Consider the following 22,354-nt stretch of genomic DNA (forward strand, 5'->3'; position numbering starts at 1 on the left):
ACTTTCTGGAGAACAAAATGTGATAACTGCTTGCAGAAATCTCCTGAAAAACTCCTGATATTTCCAGGAGGCGCTGTATGTGAACGCAAACAGCCAAATGTTTCTCCTGGCAGTCCGCGTGCGTCCGCACAGTGGAGAACATGACAGCCACTTTGTGACTTTACTTTGAGTCATGTTAGTCAGATACAGACAGAACACTCAGGATTTCTCCATAATGAAGACTGTCAACTTTGTGTACCCGCGTGCTTGTGCTCATGCATGAACTGTACAGTGCTGAAGCACACGTCTTCCAAGTGCACCAGGGCCAAGGAACAGAGCGATCACTAGTCAAACGAACTGGACTTTAGGGTCGAAGACTTGTATCCTATACCGATTGACAGTGTGACCACGCCCTAAGGTGCAGTTTGAGAGATGTCTTCTGATTGAAAGTTTGGATTAGATAAAGCTTTAAAGGTAAAACACTATCTAAATGGATCCAAGCAAGTGACAAAACAAAACTATTACTTAAATGTTAAATTTCAATCGACCATAACTACTTAGTTTATCTAAAGAGAATATAACCCAATAACAAGACATTAAAGCTATTTAGCCTTGCTGTGAGCCTCTCTGAACACTTAAAATACTGATTTACTTTAAAATGTATATTGTTGCTAGCATGTGTTAGCTTAATGATAGTCCACTGTCTGAAGTTTGGAAACCTAAAGATGGTGCCTAAGTTCACTGGAAAAGATTCAAAAAGCTCAAAATATTCCCTTATTTGTTCTTGCCAATTGATCTGAGCTAGAAAATGAATTGAGTGACAGCAAATGGCAACAAAAAAAAATCCAAGTAAGTCTGAATCTATTGAAATCAAAAATGTGTCGTTTATATTTCAGATGATTCCTTGCTTTGCATTCAAAAGAAGAAAATCTATTTAAAACCTTATCATAAATGTTGATAAAACAGTTCTTTTAAATCCGGGTTGCTTCCTGATAAGTTGATGTTTTTTTAAGATATGAACGACAGAAACGTAAATTTTTACGACAGAGCGATGAACAGAGCTGGAGGAGGCCACAGGCTGTAAAGGTTTATCAATTTAAACACACACGCACGCACACACACACACGCACATTATACACACATGTATAGCAGCATACAGTCAGCGAAGTGTCGAGGTTCTCATGACTTTATGGCGTTGATGTGTGTCAATGTGTCAATAAACTCTGCAGGTAAACACTAGGACGCCACAGAGACGGGCTGCTCAACGCTTCTTTTAAAAACAACGTTGTCAGCGGTGGGAAAAATAACACGCTGTTGTTTCTTATTGTTTAAACTGCAGACAGTCAGCGTAACCTCCTGCATCAGCAGTGCAGAGGCAGTATTTAGACTCTATGTTAAAGTCAAAGTACTTCATTTGTTGACTAATATTTTGAAGCCTTCCTTACATCAATGCTACATGTAGTTTGGCAGAATCACAATATCAAAAGAGCGGAGAACACGATACTGACAAACAGAAAACGTAATGCAGCCGTTTAGTTACGTGCAAGGAGATCGTATCATGCATACACTCCAGCACCGTGCAGCAGTCACAGTGTATTAATGTCACTCCAGCTCTCCATTGGCTCGAGGTGAATTCTCCAGAGAATATCCTGCCCACTCGGTAATTGCTGTGGAAAAAATACTAGGGGTCTGGCAGGAGAAACTCCAGGTGAAGTCTGAGTGAAAGATGTGTTCACACATACAGCTCCTCCAGCGACTATCAGAGGCCGTATTCACAAAGCCTCCTAAGAGTTACTCTAGTGAACAAAATTCTAAGAACGTTCTCAGAATCAGGTCATTTTCTAAGAATTTCCCCTCAAAGTTAAGACTGGATCCTTGTAAAGACAAACGTTATACACAAAGTGTCTGAGCCCTTAAGAGAGCTCCTAAGGTGTTAATCTGTTTGGAGTAGTGAGGAAGAGTTTCTCAAGCTGAGGAGGAAATGGAGAAATGTTCTCCAAACACTGAATAACAAATGTGATTTTTGACTCATTGTTGGGACGAACAAACTAAAATGATTTATGCAGACATTTCAATCCGTCCATGACTTTTTTCAGTACAAAGTGAGACATGCATGTTGAGTTTCTCTACATGTGGTCACCTCCACAGGTGTATCCAATCACTAATTAAGACCCTTCACCTGCTGATGTAACAATCAGCATGTGAAGAAGCTGCTGCAGTGGACATGTGATTTCAATCAATTTGTATGCTATATACTTTTAAAGTATGTTTTGTTTATTACATAGTGTTCATAATGTCTGACTAGATTCTATGATTGACTTCTTTTCTCAATCTTTTTGGATTAACCAATCACAGCTTCTGAAAAAAGGTGTCATACCTAGTAACAGGGTCAACCACACCTCCTGTCTAAGATAAAATCTCTTCCTTGCTCAGAGTTGTCCTGAGATTGTTCCTAAATCACTCCTAGGCTAAAAGTCCTTGCTAGAAATTTTTAAGCTAAGTTAGGAGCTCTCTGAGAGGATTCTCAGAATGTTTGTGAATACGGGCTTAGGCGTTTTCTGCAAGTGTGGAAGCCCTATAGGCAAGGTAAAATTGCCAAAATCTACTTAGTTAGCTACTATATTCATTGACATGCTAATTAGCTTAAAGCTCCTCAGAGTGTGTTTTGATTAACTCAGCGCTTGACGGCACACTTTTATGTCTCATCTATCATGTGCTCATGATAATTGTTGTGGCTTTGTAAATAATAGAACAGAGTAAGATACCATTTGTAATGAATTGGTGCTGTAAAAATAAAGATTGATCGATTGATGTCTCCGTGGTAGCTCCCCTGCTTTATGGACCCTAATTGTGACCATAATTTACTAAATGAATAGCATGCTGTATTGAAGTCCATTAACTCATTAGGGGAATGTTTAATGACGGAATAAATCAACTGAGAAGTGAAAATCTTTTAATAGACTTATATGGGCCTTTAATTTGACTTTATTTTGTCACCATGGAAGCAGCCCCCTACTGGTTATTAGAGGGAATGTAGGTTTAAGACCCTTGCTTATGAAAGTGTCTCTACGTCTTCTTAGTTATCGTCTATGATGGCTTCATATCCTTATTATTTGTGTATAATCATTTAGAAATCAACAATTTTCCTTCTTTTCCTTCTTTAAAACTCAATGAATATGAAATTCATTGGTAAGCTGACATAAAGGAGACCTAATAAATGAACATGTATTACTTCAATTTAGCAATGTGTGAACAAATCATTGTTAATTGTTACATTTTCAAAGACAGTTCAACACTGGCCCTGCTCATGTGCACTGTGCTGCAGGGATTCAAACCATCTACCGTCCCTTGTTACTGGTCCTGCTTCTCGTCGCCTGGTCCTCGTCTGAAGAGGAATTATCTGCGTCTTTATGGATTTATGGGAGATTTATTGTTTTACACTGATGAGTATTTAGTTTAGTCTGCTGCAGTAAAATCACATAAAAGCCACAATAATCCTCATCTCACACACACACACACACACACACACACACACACACACACACACACACACACACACACACACACACAAACACCAGTATTTGTGTTTTTGAGTGTTTGATAGACGTTATATTGATCTTGCATAATGTGAACAGCTTCTGTTCAACAGTAGCTGATTGTAAATCATTTCTATGTATATATTCTATTTGTTTTTTGAAAAATATTTGTTATGACATTTTTTATAACAAACTTTAAATTATTATTTTTAAAATCATATCAGTATTATTTGATATGCATGAATGAGAGAGAAACATTTCTTACATTAAAGATTAAAGCTTATTTTTAAGTTCATCTTGTATTTTATAAAGATTGGTGATGATGATGATGATTGCAATAAATGATTGTTTTTGGCCATTATTTTTCTTAAGGATCTTCATATAAAAGAAACAATAAAGTCTCTGTTAGCAAACATCCCATTTATTTTTTTCTCTATGCCTGACACACTTGGATGTATAAAGGTGGAAAAAAGTTTTAAATAAAACCAACAAGTTTTGGATGACAGGAGAGCTTTAAGAAGGAAAAAAATTATATAAATAATAATAGTATAGCAAATTGTATACAGATAGATTGTATATATAGAGAGCTTATAAGGAACACATGCAGTTAATTTAATAAATATTAATTATTGAGCTGTGGAAAAGGGGTAGGGTTAAATAAGTTTTATACTTCTTCCTACTCCTTTTCAGGCATATCAATTGAATATATGTAATTTTCTTTTTCTCTTTCTTTTTTTTTTAATTATTTGAGCATTGTTTTTTGTTTATTGTATTTTCGTGCTTTTCATTTTGTTTTGTATTTTTGATATGTTTGATTTTATTTGATATGTCTGAAATAAATTTAATCAATCAATCAAACAAAAAAAGTAGTAGTTTTGTCAAACACTGAGCTTTGACAGCTTTCTGTCAAATGTGTTCATTGCAGATGCATAGAACATATTTGAAACGAATAAACCAGTTTGTAGTAGACGTCACAATTATGTCACAAGTGCATGTGCATCATGTTGGCAGAAAAACAGTTGAGTCGAGTGTAGATAAAGACGGTCAAGCTGCATGGCTCTACTTGTCTGAGGGATTACAATCTGTTGGCTCATGAGGCTAAAAGGAAAGACATTGATCTGTCTTTAATGGTTATTTTTTTTCTGTCCTGACAGATTTAATGAAGCACACCAGCTACAAAATCAATGTGTTAGTTTTTCTTTGAAAATATGGTCAGAAGTGGTCAAGAGATTTCAGCTTTGCAGAGAGATCATACTGTTGATCTGGCCTGCGTTCCATCCACACTTCCTCCTGGTATCGCAGGACCATTAGTACCATTGATCTGGTCCATATCTCAAACTTTTTTGGAAAGAATTGGGACTGATTGCAGAGACTCTGGATATGATATTGGATTTCTCCTTCACCTCACTGTATCGTTGGAAAATTCCTGAAGTTCTCAGTTAAAGGTCGTGTTGTCATCAAGACCTCTGTCCTCACTTTTGGCATCATTACTTGGTTTAGTAGTTTGTCAATAGGTGACAAAAACAGGTTGCAACACATCATTAAAGTTGCCAGTAAGATCATTAGTGTGAAACTACCTGATCTGTCTCTCACCTTCAAAAAGAAAGCTGCAGCTAAAGCTCGAGACATCTTACAGTGTCCTCAACATCCTCTGTTTGGTGAGTTTGAGCTCCTGCCTTCAGGCAGGAGATACAGAGTGCCAAAAGCAAAGTCCAACAGGTTAAAAAATGATTTTATTACTCAGGCCATCAAGCTTCTGAACGCCAATGATGACCCTGCTGACTGATGACTGAAAATGTTTTTTTATTCTGCTTTTGATGATGGTTTTATCAACGTTTTTATACATTCTCAGTCCCCTGTTGTTACCTGATGAACTCCTGTATTTATGTATTTAATGCCGCTCATGGTGTTTGTTGTTTATATTGTCTGATTCTATGTTTCTGTGTTCTATGTAGTTGTTATTTTCACATAGTTGTTCTCACCTGGCAACGAAACAAATTTCCCCTCGGGGACAATAAAGTAAAGTTGGAAGTTGAAAGACCACAATCGAGACAAAGACATACCCGAAACCAGAGTGCCCCGGGACCAGGACAAGACTACATTTGGGGACCGAGATGACACCAGGACCTTCAAAAAGTGGTCTTGAGTATTACAACACTATTCCTAAACATTTTCATGGTTGTGAGCAAAAAAGCAACAACTAAAGGAATCCTCCCATCATGAGAGTCTTCATAAACACTAGAACTCTATCGGCGGTACGGAGAAAATTATTTTTATGATGTGACTTTTAAAAGAGGAAAGGAGATGGAGAGAAAAAATGGGCTTGCTTCAAACATAAAGACTCTTAAATATTCATCAGAATGTCTCTATGCACTGCCTGTACCTGTGTCTATGCCATTACTGTATTTTATTTCTCATTGATTTAACAGTAATGTCCTCGCCCTTATTTGTTTGTTGTAAAACGTGTTTGAAACATTCTGTTCTTTAGGTTACATCGATTTAAATGGATTATAAAAATGTAATTTAACTGTTTTAATTTTTTTTATAAACGTTGATTAAATACATATAAAATAAGTATTTTTGGTTCTGTCTAGTAGCACTGAGAGTTACAATAAATAAATCCAATCAATATCTGCATCCATGTTGTTATGATGTAAGTGAGAGGTCACAGCCAGATAATCAGGTCGTCTTTTTCTATCTTTCATTTTCTAGATTCTACCAGAAAAACTGATAGCAAAAAAACAGAATTATGACAATAAATAAACGTAATAATCAGGGTCAGAAACCTGTTCAATTGAAAAAAAAATTACAATACAAAATATACAGTTAAAAAGCTACAAGTAAAATTTGTTAAAGTGCAAAAGATTGCGCGAACAGTAACATTACTCGCTCCTTACATTATATCAGACGACACCTTAATTAGTTTGTTTGATTTATTTTTTATTCTCGAACAGGTAAGAAAGAGGACAGAGCAAAGAGAAGAAGGAAGCAAAGGAAGCAGAACATTTCAGAAGAAGAGATAAACAGGATAGTGTGTGTGTGCGTGTTCGAACTGGGCGTCCATCTTGTTCCCCCCTGTCACCTGTCTACAGGTGAACCATTAACCCGCTAACAGCCATAAAACTCCACTTTATGGAAAGTTTGATGATGGGGGCAAGTCATAAAAACCGAAGCCTTTTATGGCCTCGCTGGTTGTTTCTGCTCACCTTGACACAGTCTGCATGCGAGAATAAATGTCAGCGAGTTTAACCCCTCCAACACAGGCTCCTGCTGCTAGCTTAGCCTTCAGGCTGCTGCTAGCTTAGCCTTCATGCTGCTGCAGCCGCTAGTTAGTTGGGATGCAGCACAACAGGCGATAACACTTTGTCAGTGGGGGGGGGGGGGGGATCAATAACTTGTAAAATGTGTTGCATTAAACTTCCCTGATATGTGGTTATTTTACTATGAATATTCAGAGTTGCTAAGTGTGGAAATTCCATTTTAGCCTTAATAAATTAAGTTAAATCCCAATTATTATATGTTTAAAGTCCAGCAATTGATGTAAAAGAACTTCTGTTTCCTTGAATACACATGAGCGAGGGGTGGAGTTTAATCACAAAATCTTCCATCACAAGCTGCTGCTAGCTAAACTGATGTGTAGCCAATAGCTATTTGGGATGCGGCACAGCAAGGCTCAACACTCTCTCCACAACATTTAATTTTGCTTGTAAACGGGCAAGGCAGGAAAATGCTGAGGGCCGACAAATAAAACCACAGCATAAAACTCCAAATTAGCAAAGTTTGCAATGACAGTAGGAAGCTCTCACTCTTGTTGCACTGCAAACATGGCATGTGTTATTCCTGTGAAAACCTAAGTTTGTCAATGAAAGACACTAAAGGAAAATGAAGATGAGTTATACGTCTTAGTTTGAAAAAAGAAAGAGGAAAAAAGAGGAAGAGGAAAAAGAACATTTAAAATGATAGTAAATGACTAAAATGCTGACTAAGTAATTATTTATTTGTTTATTTGACATGGACATATTAACATTGTGGCTGTAACATTTGCATTTGGAGTCAGAGAATTTTTGCCTTGTGCCCCAACAGCCAACAAAAAGTGTGACGTAAAATCAATCGATAACTCAAGCAAGTAATCTTTATTTGTATAGCGCCAATTCATAACAAACATTATCTGAAGACAGCAGATAAAAGACCTTATTCTTTATAATAATATAGTATATTTGTTATCTACAGCAGCAGGCCGTCCCCACCAACGATCCAGAGGAACCTTTGAGACAACAGAGCAGGAAGATATAAGAAAGCGCTCTGAGTAGTGGGAAGACTTTAAAGGCACTATATAAGCTCAAGTCCATTTACCAAGTCCATTTACTCCCAACAGGCTTAAAGTTATATTGAAGATTAATTAATTGTTAATAGCAAATAAGTTATTTAAACAGAATAAATACACTTAACATACATGTTAAGATTTTACATCTGTTCATGATTAAGTTGGTAAACGTACACGTTTGTAAACTGTAGGGATCCGGTGTCATTACATTTGTAAAAGTAGTGTAATATGTTGTAGTAAGAAATTTATCTAAAATTTCAGACAGTAGTTGCAGATTTTTCCTAAAAACATTTTTTGTTAAAGAGAGATAAGAAAAATCAAACACATCCTGCTGCCACTCAAGCTTCACTCATTGCTAACTTGTTGGGATGGAATGCATTAGACTTGAATAATGTTTCCATAAAGGTTTAATTCATTTTAAAAGGCCTCATTGCAAACAATAAAAATAAAAAATAATTCAACAGTATAGCTTAATGTGGACCGATATTAAAGACTGTGTTAGCTTGTAAAATTAGCTTGTCCTGATGGTGATTACTTTTAAAATATTGGAGATACAACTCTCAATTTTGTGCATAAACAGACAACAGTCATTGCTATTGCAAACCTGTGGCAAAGCTAAGCTAGCATGTGAAAGGAGATGTTCTTTCGTTTTTTCTTGTCAGCTTCAGACCATTCTGTGAATTAAACACAGCAACAATTTTTGAGGGATCAAAAGATGTGTAGTTTGCATATTGATTATTGTGTCTTTAATTGATTATACAAAAGAGATTTTATAGCAAGCTACATTCATAAAAATTTCACCCAAAGAAAAAAAAAACATAATAATGGCAAACAAGCACAGGTTTTTACGCTAATATAACACCCAGTATCCCCACAGAATGAACAATCATTTACAACCTTGTATCTCTCCATTTATAACAACATGAAGGAGTTTAATATCTATGTCAACAGTCTACCATATTCATCTGTGATTTTACTCTAATAGTAACGTCTAATGAAGTTAATTGTGGGTCATTATGTCATATAAACTGTAGCAGAATAAAGCTACACAGCAAAACGATTGCCTCTGTATGATCAGAATAGAAAAGATAAACAGCTGAAGGGATGAGTTTATACTTTAATGGGCCATTTATGTGAGGGGGCAGATAGGGGATGTAGGTGAATCTATTTTAATAGTCTGAAACAAATAGGGCTAATATGGCTGAGTTTTTTACTACTACGTCTTCTTAAATGTCTTATAATAACATATAACATATATAATTTAAATCATATACATCCACATATATTAAATCATGTTTGTGCCTTGAAATAAATGTTTTTGCCCGAGCAGGCTAGTTACAACATGTTGGTCACACACTGATTTGTTCAGTATGAACATCTTCACAGTTAACCCAATTGATGTGTGGTACTGCCACCTTCTGGTCTTTCATGGAACACCCACAATATAAAAACAAGAACCTGCAAATGATTTGTGTATTGAAAGAGCACTTCATTGATATTATTATTTTTAACACAAACAAACAAAATAAAATAAACAAACAAATAAACAAAATCTACAAAACAATCTAGAGAAAATAGAGGGTAATGTATTCCAACGATTCTTTTCAAACAAGATGGTTTAAAGATGAGCCAACTTTTTCAATATTTAAAAGTGGATCACATGCAACTTAGTCTGAAACTTTAAAATATAATCAACTTATTTGAAAACATTTTTTTTTCTTTTTTTTTCGTGCCTTGAATGGAGAGATAGGAAAGTGGATAGAGTCTGAAATCAGAGAGAGAGAGAGTGGGGAATGACATGCAGGAATGGAGCCATGCGATCCTGGGCCGCCCGCTTGGAGAACTACAGCCTCCATACAAGGGGCGTGCGCACTACCCACTGTTCCACTGTGCCACCAGTGTCCCTATTTGAAAACATTTTTGAAGAAAAAAATCATTTTAAATGTGATGCCAGATATGAATTCTGCTGACTTCTCTGACTTTTTGTTTTTTACTTTTGCTGATACATCTAGTATGTAAATGAATTTGACCTTTTGAGGGAATTTTTTTAAATATTTTTGTTGACATATTTTGCTGCCAACATACAAACCAAACAAAAATCATAACCCATAACCCAACCCTACATTTAACCCAACCCAAAAACACTTTGGGGGAAAATTCAAGTGATTAATGTTTTTAAACAGTTAACAGGAATTTACCTTAATGCACATCATGAGTTACACATCATGCATTTATAAAACTCTAACACAGCTATCAGATGTTGATTAAACAGCATAGAGTTTGTCTAATTGAGCAATGTGGCAGCTGTAGCAGGATCTGGAAGACAGTGGGAAGGGAAAGTAACAACATAAAACAGTAAAATGGCAATAATAAAAAAAAAAAAACAAGAAAGGAAAACAACTTTTTCCTTTCTTGGACGGAGTTCTGCAAAGAAGTTAGTCAGAGTTAAAAATGAGAGAGGTCTAAGTCTAAAAGATCATGAGCCTGAGGATAGCTCAGGGCTTGTGCCCATTCCTATACATGGATGGGGTCTTCAGTGGTGGTAGCCGAGGCTTAAGGAGGCGGACGACTCAAGAGGTTACAGGACACATGCAGACCAAGGCACCAAAACAAAAATGAATTAACCAAAACAAACTAAAAGAACATTTGTTTGTGGGTCTATGTAGGCCTAGAATTGATACTGTTGTCATTGATGGGAGTGTGCCTGATGTGTGATATGAGCTCAGGCAGTTATGGTGGGGAAGAAACTACTGAGGGTTGGCTGCTGGGGGTCTTTTTTCAGATGCAGGATGAATGATAGGGGGTGTTTACTGTTGTTGTGGGGGACTAAATGATTGACTGGTTGGTGAGACGGTAGGTAAGTATCCTTTTCAAACATGGATGAGGAGGTTGATGGCGCATTAGCTTGTGGGGTTTGAAGGTCTTTGCCAGGTTTATGGATCATTGTAACAACTGCTGTTTTCCAGGGTGAGGGAAAGTGCCCGCTTTTGAGGCAGGTGGTGAAAACCTGTCTGAGGTATTGAGGGGACTGGGGCTCCTTCCATTAGTTTGATGTCAGTATTGTTTTCTCCGGGAGCATTATTTTTTCCTTTTCTTCAGGTACAGTTGTATTGGATTGCGACTGGATTTCTGAGGGGGTGGACATGAGACATCGTATTTAAACGCTTATACTGTAGCTAAACAAAAAGCAATTAATTTCTAGGGTATCCAGTTAAGCTGTGGCAGATTGGATTAAACATGTCTAGACTAAATGCAGATTGTATTCCTTTTATATTCCTATATATACTTCTTTTTATAAAAGTTTGGTTTCCTGTTGTATTTTACAAATCTACCTGAAACATATAAGGGAATAAAATATAATAATAGAACAGTTAATGCCCCTCTATTTTATTATGCTTTAATGGAAATCGCATTATGGTTGGTTAACCATTGAAAAACGCAACAAAAAAAAAAAGTAACACTGAAAGTAACAGTCTTACTTGCTCATGTATAGCCTACAGTATTGTCTTTTTCATGTGAAAAGCATTTAGACTGCAGTGTGTGTGTGTGTGTGTGGGGGGGGGGGGGGGGGGGGGGGGGTGCAATTGTGAAGCTTCTCATGCTTTCTGAAAGAGACAGAAATTAAAAATTATTATGCCTACTTTAAATAGGCTAGATCATTTTTAAGTAATGCTTTTTGCTTTCAAATACATATTTCAGTACATCTTACACCACTTGTCTATTTCAGTATTCATCCAGTTCTGGTTACTTTATTCCTGTTGTCTCTTATCCATCATTGCACTACGGTCACTTTATTTATCTCATTTTTACCTTTACAGTTATATTGTATATATTAGTTCTGTTGTTCCATTATTCACCATGCACCTTATTAACTTGTCATTTAGTATTTGCCTACTTGCACATAGCTCTGTATATATATATTTATTTCTAGTTTATTGCACATAGTTCTGGTCATCTGGTCACTACTGCACATAGTTATGGTTACATCTGTTTACATCTGTTAGTCCGATCACTGTCCACTTATATCTACTCTTTTATATTTTATATTTTAAGTTAAGTTTAAGCTTTAAGTTGTATTTAAATTGTCACTTTATATTTAGGTTAAAATGTTTCGTACTTGCACTGTTGTTATTTTACTGCTCTGTGAATTGCCCCCCGGGGACAAATAAAGTTTTTTGAATTGAATTGAATTGAATTGTGGTGTTTTGTGTGTTGTAATACACCAAAGTAAAGGGAGGTGGCGTAATGCAGCTTTTACGTTGCTGGCTGGTTCCTACATCAAACACAACGAAGAAGAAAAAAAAATGATGAAAACATGCTAAAATGTGCCTAATATCTACTATAGTATGTACACGTGCCTGTTATTAATCCCCCTCGCGCCATGTGGTCACCGTAAGTCATGCTGTCTCTCTTTTGTCACGTACTGTTTTCGGTTTTGTTTGTTTTTCACGGAAAGCTTGTTTTGTTTTGTATATGTTTCTAAGCAGCTATCTGATGCTAATGGGTGTGGTTTGCCTCTGCTGGTTATTACTCCGACATGGGAGATAACGGATAACAACTATACAAACAAGTTTAGATATGAGGGTATGTTACGGTTCTGTCCTTATGCGAAACTCTGTTAAGAAATCTAAACTTACAGTGTAAAAGAAAACGACATTAGAGTACTTCATTTAAACTAACCATAACCTCTTGTAAATTCGGCATTAACACTATACACAGTAATTATAATTCAAATTGATTGTAACTTGTGACATGTTTTGCTTTCATTGTAAGCCCCCAATATCTGTTCACTTAAATGAGACATAAATAAAGTGCACTATGGTTAGCATCTCATGACAACACTGACTCACTACTTTGAAGACCCCTTTGTGTTAACTCGAAACAAATGTTAAATATAAATATTGGTGCATGGGTTATTAGTTATTTTATTGGTATTAACCAAAGTGTAAACACATTTTATCTGGCCTTAAAGATGAAGGTATAGCGTGTTGACATGTACTGTTCAGGCCATGATGCTAAGAGTCAGTACCATGTAAAAAAGTCATTTCTCTCTTCACTGTCTGATCCTGTATTGGAGCAAATAAAATCAGAAAATCATGACAATCAACATGGACAACCATTTCCTTTTCATTTCTTTAGTTGAAGTTTGACCTTTAAATGTAGTTTAGACTTCGTTATCTGGGGGAAAAAATGAAATTCAATAGTAGTTGCAGTTTCACCGTAAGTACGTTTTAATGTCCAATAGTCCCTCTGTAACCGAAGAATTTCCTCCGTAGAAGAATGTTTAGTCTAGTTAGGGTCAGATGTGCGCTCACCCGTTCTAAAAATATTAGTGGTCTCTTTAAATATGTAAATTGTCTATCAGTGGCTGATTGATGCAGCTCACTCTCCCCCTCTCTCGTCTCTCAGCCTAATATGGATGAAGTGAACGTTGTCTCTCTTGCCGTTGGGAGATGTGTGGACGCCTGCTGCCTGCTGCTCGACCTGCTCGTCAGGGCGTTTACCGGGCTGCTTCGCTTCCTGTCCGGCGTCGGTACCTCCCTGCACAGCACGATGGTCGCCCTGAGCAGCTCCAGTTTGGTCGAGTACTGGAACTTCGCTCTCTTCTCCTTCCTCACTGCCACGGAGGCCGTCTCCTGCGCGGCCTGTGGGGCCCTGCAGGTGGTGGAGGGCTGGCTGCAGATGCTGGGCGGGGTGCTCGAAAGCTTCAAGATGGTGGGACACCTCTTCTGTCACGTGGGGTGGCGAATAAAAGACGTGCTGCACCGCGGGTTCATATCAGGAAGCTGCATCCTGCGACAGACGTGTGAAGGCCTCTGCATCGCGCTCAGCCTTGTGCTTTATTTTGTCAACACAGTGATCAACATTGTCCTCATCAGCACGCAGAACTGTGCCTCTGTGCTGGTTGGGGTGTGGGAGGTGGTGGCGGATCCTTTGCACAGGGTGGTGGATCTGGCTCTGACTTTGCTGACCTTCCTGTACAGCTGCCTGGTCGGGGCCTCTGTGCTGCTGTGGACCCCCTGCCAACTGCTGTTGGACTTCCTGGCTGCACTGGGACGAGTTTTCCTCAGTGTTTTCACGTTAGACTTGCATGTCCTGCTCATCACCGCTGTCGTCATCTTGATTGCTCTGCTGTTCATGAACCCAACACTTCCTGTCCACGCTGCACGCCTGAGTGTCAGATTCATGAGCGCTCTCCAAGGAGCGGGTCACATTCAAACTCTTGTGGAACAAGCTCTGGCCAATCAGGATGTCTACATCCACACAGCACAGGACGTGAGCAGAACAAGGCCTCCGCACACACACACAGGTATTCTAAATACTGAGACCAACGTGCCAGAGACTGAACCAAGCCCGCCAGACTCTCTGCCGCTCCATACTCGGGATGACAGCAAGCCAGCAAGCAGCAGCAAGACCAAAATTTCCACTAAAAAAAAATCTCCTGATGTCATCGGCCCTCTGACAGACATGGAGCTGCTCAGCTTGCTGAAGGAGCAGGAGGAGAGGAAAAAGTGTGTCATCTGTCAGGACCAGAGTAAGACGGTGCTGCTGCTGCCGTGTCGTCACCTCTGCCTCTGTAGACACTGCGCCGACATCCTGACGCAGCGCCGAGCCGTGCAGCAACGGTGCTGTCCGCTCTGCAGGCAGCCAATCACAAAGACCATGGACGTCTTTCTCTGACCAACAAACTGTTTCTTTTGCTGCACTATGATAAATCTTTGTAAGTCTGGATGTTAAACGAAGAAATCCTTATGTATCAAGAAGTGCCAACTGCTGGTCTGTTTGTTTATTACATGTTGCAATATTTTCTAAAAAATAAAAAAAAAAACAAGTCAGGACTTTTCCACTCCTCTGAAAAGTATTTGTGCACTTTGCTTTTTCATCATGAAAAAAAAAGTCCATGTATGTTCACATAAGCCAAAACAACAACAAATCTTTTTTTTGTTTGTAGCTGCTGCTGATAATCAACACTGGATAATTACATGTGAGGATTTGTGCCAAGACGTTTGAAATATGTACAGTATTATTATTTTATATATATATATATATATAATATAACTATATACTATATATATATATATATTTGAACATTTATGTAAACATATGAAGGTTGTCAAATATGTGTAAGAAGACTGCACATCTACTGTGGAAGTTCATATTAAGTGAATTTTATTCCTTCAAACTGCCAAATTCCTCCTTTTCTTTATCATACTGCTTCTTATATTTATGCCTTACTTTCTGCTCGTGTTATTTATTAAAGCTGAAGTTTAAGATATTATTCCTTGATTTTCTTTAAATCCAAAAATGTATTCCAGGTGATTTAATTATTCAATACTGTTCCTGATTCCCAAACTGTTTTCATGATAAATGTGAATGTTTTATACTTCACTAGAAGTTGTGTTTCACTTTTCCTTTAATACATTTGTCATTTGTTTTGCTGTTTTTTTGCAGCGTGTTGAAAGTAATAAAGCCTTAATATCATGTAGCATGAATTAGAATGGGGAAGAAGCACAAGTGGGAATCACTTAAAAAGCAAAATGACACATTACAAACCTTTATATCACTTAAGACCATAACAAATAACAATGACTTGTTTACAACAAGAGTAGGCTTCATATTGACACATGTATTAAATATGTAACTTACTATTTTATTAAAAAATGAATCTTTCCTTGTCTTTTCAATTTGTTTTTTTAAAAAGGATCCAGCACTCAGTTTTTAAGATTTAACCAAGTTAAGTGCATTCTGTCCTTATTTCCTAGACAATCTCCAAATACCCTGCAAATACACAGTGTAAATGTTTTTACCAGCAGACGAAGCAGCTAAATAACGTGAACTGACAAAAGAATAATTCACTAAAATAATTTGTAGTTGCACCAACACATGAAAGGCTCCATGCACAAAGTGTTTCAACAGGGAACAAGTCATTTAATGTACTAGTTAAGACTCTACCAGCAGTAAACATAAAATAATTAATACTATTCATTAAAAATATGCATCTTTACTTTAGAGAGCATGGTGGAGATCTTTAGTCAGAGGTGGTTTCTGGGAGATTTATGTAGACTTCGATTTAGAGAAGTTCTCAGAAACACTTTTGGTCCTGCGTCCTCTTCTGTCATCATGGTGACGCTCCGCACGGTTTGCTGAGTTTCCCTCTCAGTGACCAACAGGCGGAAAGAAGAGCGCTGACAGCACAGATGTGACACCCATTAAGCACTCGGTGTGTTTCCATGTGTGTAAGTGTTGGAGTCGTCAGTTAAAGCTCTTGGTTTTGTATAGTCCGCCACTCCTCAGCGATTTTAACGCAGAGAAACCTAAACTTTATATTTTTGTTCCAATAGTAAGTCAACCTTTTTTAAAAAACAGGAAAAACTGAAAGATTGATTAACAAACAGTATTAGTTGGCTGTTTATTTCATGTTTCATACCTGAAACAATCCTGTATGTCATCAGCTTATTACATCCTTTATTTACATTTATAGTTTGGCTAACCTCTAATGGCAGAAGTAACTGTGTTTCAGGTGATATATAGAGTGATAAAAGGTTTGCTTTGATTCCATATTGCTCGAAACAACAGCAGCGGCTATTTGTATCCCCTATGAAACAATGCTACCAGTACAAAGACTGGTAGCAAAGATACTTGTATATGCATTGTTAGAGTATGGGGAGCAAGTTTTGGTGCTCTATTATTTAAGAGTTCAGGGGATTTGTATCTTCATGGATCACTATCAAATACTGTAATTCTCTATTGTATACTCTATAATACAACCTTTATTTAAAATTACAGTTATCAGCATATCTCAATAAATGAAACAAATAGCTCCTATCATAAAATGATCCCACTACTGCACAGAGCCTTATGTTAGCACACTAGATGGACAGCGCTATTCACTAGAACACCGGCTAATGGTTGAAAATAACTTCAATTGACAGCCATTAATCCACAAACAGCAATGAAAATGTGTGTAAAATATGACAAAGCATAATGATAAGATAGTATTACCATAACCTACAAAGATAGTGTTAATCTACAGCTAGTGTAAACGTTGAGTGGGGGTTAAGTGTCTTGCCCAAGGTCACATCGGTCGTGTGGCTGCAGAAGCTTGGGATCAAACCCAGTATGTAAACTCTGTCCTAAATTAGACATACGTTCAAACTAAACTAAAAGCTCAGTCTGGAGGGACTTGGGTTGGGAACACTCTGTCTAGTTAACATCCTACACAAACATAGGCCGAAATACACACACATGCACAAACAGGATCCTATGGACATGCACTAATGGAGAGGTCTCAGAGTGAGGGGGCTGCCCACAGCGGGTGCTCCTGAGCTGGTGGGGGGGGGGTTAGGTGCCTTGCTCAAGGGCACCTCGGCAGTGCTCAGGAAGTGGACTGGCACCTCTCCAGCTACCAGACCAATTACCGGACTTGGTCTGTGCTGGGACTTGAACCGGTGACTCTCCAATTCCCAACCCAAGTCCCTACAGACTGAGCTACTGCCGCCAGTACATATATGATGTGAAAAGTCCGAGTGATGTTATTATCCTATACTGTCACTCATAGAATCCATATTGTCCAATCTGATTTTTTGGTCTGAACTAACTATTGTATCACAGTATCAATGAATAAGTAGAACAAACTGGTGAGCCTAAAAGAACATGAAGTACCTTAATAACATCAGAAGATCACACTGGTGTGGCACAGGTCAAAGGTACTTGACGACTTCAGCTCGGACACAGTGAATTTTCCGGAATATTTTCTTGGGAAATTTTACAAGGCAGGAAAAATTCTGGGTAAAGTTGGGGTTAAAAATTTGGCCGTTTGCATCCATACATGCAACTCACCCCGAAAAAGTTTTGTTGAAGTGTGAAATGGGGTTATATGAGAGCTGAAAGTGTACCAGCTCAGCGAAGAGATTAATAATCAGCTGAAAATGACTGCACAGCTCCACACTCAGATTATATTTCACGACTAGAGGTGTACTGTACAACAAACTACAACTTTGTTCCCCTCCATTATTAAAATAAATCTGTGTTCTCTGGCGGGCTGCTGAGCTCAGCTGGCTGACTGATGACCAATGTTTGTCTATCACAGGTGATCAGATCAAGTCGGCTCATTAGCGCTGTTTGTTTTACTAAGTGATGTGAGCAGTCAATCAGAAGTAAAATCTACACTCACACACACACACACACACACACACACACACACACACACACACACACACACACACACACACACACACACACACACACACACACACACACACACACACATACACATACACATACACATACACACAAAGCAGTAGGTGTGTCCAGGGGGTGCTGGTGGAGTATAAATAAAGAAGAGAATTTAGATTCTGCCTCAAACCCTTCAGCTCTCAGCAATCCCTGCTTCACCTCTTCATTACAGGATCACCTCCTCCTCCAGGTGAGTTTCTCTCCCCTCTCCCTTGGTCTACTCCTTTGCCTCCTCTTCCAAATCTAGAGCTGAGCTGCCCTCCTCTTTTACACGTCCTTCTTTTTCAACACTCCAATTCAGATGCTTTTCTGTCTTCTCCTCCATCTTCACCTCCCCCTCTTACTCTACACTGAGTTTCCCTTCTCTCCTTACTCTATCTAATCCTCCTCTTTCTTAGGTACTGACTGCTCCTCTGACTACTATGAGCTCTCCTCCTCTTCCTCTGTCCACTTTACCCAACTCCTCACCCCTTTCCTGATTACACCTGCTCCTTAATCTACAGGTGAGCTGCTCTCCACTTCTGTATTTCCTACCCCTTCTGTTTCTCCTAAAACATCTTTGATTTCAGAAAATAATCTTCTGTTTATTGTATTTTATCTTATTACTACACTCTAAAAAAATAACATTTTTTTACTGCAGTTTCTGCATATACTTTAGGTGCAGTAGTAGTTTTTTTATTTTAGTGGGTTAAATTGGAGGACTATAGAGGCAGCTAAATGTGTGCAGCACTTAAGTCCAAGGCAAATATTCCTACAAGGGGGCAATAATCGTATCGTATATGAGATGTGATAAGAAACACATCATAAACACTCATTGCATAGGATTGTATTGTATTGCATCATATTATACCCTCTCCTATCTTCTCTTATTGCATCTCATTCTAAATGATCTTATCGCATCATATTGTTTAGAGTCATTGTTCATGTGTGTTTTTTCAGCTCTCCTCCAGTATGGCAGCTCTGGGTCTCCAGTCCGTGTTTCTGCTGGTCTTACTGGCTGTGTCGTGGCCGGGCACTCAGTCCGTCCCCTCTCCTCAGCACCTGTGCGGTTCTCACCTGGTCGACGCCCTTTACCTGGTCTGCGGGGAGCGAGGCTTCTTCTACAACCCCAAGAGATCCGCCGACACTCTGATGGGTGAGATGCTGGGCTTAAAGAGACTACAAGATGCACTAAATCTAAACTATGTGTTTATTTTTATATCTGTTTAAATTGTTTTAGTCTTCTTACAGATAGATTCATAACATGACATGAAACGACATCTAACATTCACCAACACTCTGCCTCATCTGTCTATGTGGAACCCTTAAAAGTTTAAATAAAACCTGTGCACATTTTTAAATCTATTTTATACTTTTTAAACTAATTTAAAAATCAGACCTGTACAACAAGTTGAAAGTTGAGTTCTTTTTTTCTGGCACAGCAGTGTCTGTACGGAGGTAGTGCAAAGTTAAACACGATAAGTAGATACTCAAAGTCTGTGTATATTTTAAGGTGTTATTGTGTAATACGTAGTCCAGTAAGTTCACATAAATACACCAAAACAAGCTTTATCTGGGAAACAGCTGTGCAATCCAAATGCTTTAAGTCCAACAGTAAATGACTTCTGCATGTTTCCCCTCTGCCATAACTGAGAGGTGTTTGACCTTACCAGCTTTCTCCATAAAGGACTTTCAACTTACCAAGATCTGGCTAATAGCAGAGTAGAGCTGTGTTCATTTTTAGGTTGCTATAAATTTAATTTCTCATTTATTTGCTTTATACAATGTTTGTATTGTTATATTGTGGTATATATATTTTATTATTATCTTCTTCTTGAACTATGTGGTTTAATGTTTATTTCATACACTGCTCAAAGGTCCAATGATGTAGAAGAGCAGGAAATCAGCAATAGCCATAGACTCTACATGCAGCAAGTCAGCTTGATGCGCTGTATTAAAACTATGGCCTTTATACTTTGCTTTTCTGAAACAGGATGAACAAACATAATGAAGATTTTTCTGTCATTACTTCTTTGTACTTTTACATTGCATCCACACCCATGTATCATTGTCGTCCCAGTATGTGATTTCTACTGTAGCGTTATGGCGTTGCAGAGGCACGAGAAGTACGGCCATAGACTACGAAATGTGGATGTAGTCTTGGTGGCGTCACCCATTGGTTTCTGAAGAGTAGGCTTGAAACTGGCAGTCGCCATGTTGGAAATGCTGCCTCAAACTAACTTCAGGTCAGCTGAGAAACAGGCAAAGAGCTGGACGCTTTTGGAGCACTTGAGGACCTGCAGCTTTTTCACTTCCTCCAATAGCAGATCAGTGTCATAGCGACTTCGTCCCACCATTCTCACCTCACAAAGTCCTCAACCAGGCTCCCATACTCCCCCTCCTGTCCATCCCTGACACAACCGACAATCAGTGTCAGTGTTGTCAGAATATTTCTGCATGTGGCAGAGCTCAGAGTTGTAATGAAAGTCAACCTTAGGGCAGGGTGAACATAACAGGGGAGAGCACAGTCCCCAGTCTTCAGTCAGTGGCCCTTTTCAGAGTGCGATTTCACAGCAGTGCTGCAACGAAGCTCTGCTGTCAGTCTTTGTACGTTCATATTGATTCCACAGCAGCATAATATTGGTGTCCCAGTCTGTGAATTCACATTTCAGCATTGTGAAAGCATTGCATGTAATGAAACATGTACATGCACACACACACACACACACACAGCGCTTATCTCCCCCGCTGGCTCAGCCGATCCTGTCTTTACCCTGCAACGCCTCCGTTACTACCTCCGATAGTGGTACAGTGGTGGGATCACTTGACATTCATATTGAAGGAGAGACGTCAGAGTGGTGCAAATAGGGAGCACTTTAAACGGGCAAGTCTGAGTGATGACTTCCATTCTGAACGTCTGTTTGTTTGTCCCGGCAGGTTTCCTCCCTCAGAGTGCGGGTGGAGCGGCAACAGCGGGCGGCGAGAACGAGGTGGCGGAGTACGCCTTTAAGGACCTGCCCTTCAAGGACCAGATGGAGATGATGGTTAAGCGCGGCATTGTGGAGCAGTGCTGCCACAGACCCTGCAACCTCTTCGACCTGCAGAACTACTGTAACTAAGGCCTGGCTTAGCTTCTTGGCTAACATAGTCTAACCCCCCCCCCCCCCCCCCCCCCCCCCCCCCGCTTCAGAAGAGGCAGTGCTGTCCTCTCTCTGAAAAACAACTGCTGTTAAATGAATTGCAGAGAAATGGATGAAATTATTTTTTCCTAAGAAATAAAGTTTTGTGAATTGAGATTTTTTTTGAAATGTGTTCATTAATTTGCTGTATTTTTGGATACTCATTTATTTTTTTGTTAATAACTAGGCCTTTATGGAACATCATTAGAAAGTGCATTTGTAAAGATTTACAGTTAAATTCACGGTGAAGCCAAATAATCCCAAATAAATTTAGTTAAGTGGCACCAATGAAAATTTCCACAGGACACAGTTAAGTACATTTTCTATCCACTGCGTTCTTGAATATTTCAAAGTTACATTAATTAGGGGTGAGGTCGGAGCAGGCCGTGGCTGAATATCTATATCTATTGCCGGCTGTGGATCACTGTTAGAGTCGGTCGTCCAGTTCCTACAGCAACATGTCCGATGTGTCCTTTGGCAATACACTCCCGCTGTTTGTTGGCAGCGTATGAATGTGTATGAGTGGGATTACCTAATATGGCCACGTCACATAGCTGCCTCAGCCATCAGTGTGTGAATGGGTGTGCAGTGTTAAAGCGCTTTGAGTAGTCAGAAGACTAGAAAAGCACTACACAAGCTTAAATCCAGATGGGGACTCAATCATGCCATTTCCGTATGAAAAAACATACTGAAGTCTGGATGCATTAAAACAAAAAATGAACGTAGGCTATGGCTGACAAAAGATTCCATTGACAATTTGATGGTAAGCCCTTAAAGGAGGAAACCGTAACAAATAAATGTCTGCACATAAACACCCTTCTCAGTCCTCTCTTCTGCTTCTCATACCGACAAGGATTATCTTTTCCCCTTCTCTTTTCTTGCTTTTTTCTTTTCCTCTCTTTCTGTTTCTGTTTCTTGTTCTTTTTACTCATTTTCTTCTTCTTCTTCTTCTTCTTCTGCTTCTTCTTCTTTTTCTTAATCTTACTATTATAATTACACTTTTGTTATTGTCTTTTCAAGTCTCTTCTAATTTATTGCTCAGTATTTTTAACCTGTCTTTCCTTTGTCTTCCTACGCTATGTCTAGTATGCTCTTTTTCTTTGTAAAGATATATATTTAAT

General features: G+C 38.6%; 2 protein-coding genes across 3 annotated transcripts; both read left to right on the plus strand.

The window, feature by feature from the left end:
- The first annotated feature begins 12,119 nt into the window (after positions 1 to 12,119).
- Positions 12,120 to 15,118, plus strand: LOC132988360 (E3 ubiquitin-protein ligase RNF26-like). 2 transcript variants are annotated; one of them, XM_061055718.1, is made up of 3 exons: positions 12,120 to 12,231; positions 12,327 to 12,423; positions 13,249 to 15,118. In XM_061055718.1, exons 2-3 carry the CDS (start codon positions 12,418 to 12,420, stop codon positions 14,518 to 14,520), a joined length of 1,278 nt encoding a protein of 425 aa, XP_060911701.1. In that variant the 5' UTR covers positions 12,120 to 12,231; positions 12,327 to 12,417; the 3' UTR covers positions 14,521 to 15,118. The 2 variants fall into 2 exon arrangements, with proteins under 2 accessions (XP_060911701.1, XP_060911702.1); XM_061055719.1 differs by lacking the exon at positions 12,327 to 12,423.
- A 3,033-nt stretch (positions 15,119 to 18,151) lies between these two features.
- LOC132988361 (insulin-like) lies at positions 18,152 to 21,350 on the plus strand. Its single transcript, XM_061055720.1, has 3 exons — positions 18,152 to 18,265; positions 19,015 to 19,210; positions 20,992 to 21,350. Exons 2-3 carry the CDS (start codon positions 19,027 to 19,029, stop codon positions 21,171 to 21,173), a joined length of 366 nt encoding a protein of 121 aa, XP_060911703.1. The 5' UTR covers positions 18,152 to 18,265; positions 19,015 to 19,026; the 3' UTR covers positions 21,174 to 21,350.
- Positions 21,351 to 22,354: the final 1,004 nt, after the last annotated feature.

This window comes from Labrus mixtus, chromosome 14 (assembly GCF_963584025.1).
Source record: "Labrus mixtus chromosome 14, fLabMix1.1, whole genome shotgun sequence".
NCBI lineage: Eukaryota > Metazoa > Chordata > Actinopteri > Labriformes > Labridae > Labrus > Labrus mixtus.

Bases quoted from the DNA above. Each gene is read 5' to 3' on its own strand.
- LOC132988361 (XM_061055720.1), top strand. From the start codon at position 19,027: ATGGCAGCTCTGGGTCTCCAGTCCGTGTTTCTGCTGGTCTTACTGGCT. The intron at 19,211-20,991 runs GTGAGATGCTGG...TTGTCCCGGCAG, and splicing joins ATCCGCCGACACTCTGATGG to GTTTCCTCCCTCAGAGTGCG.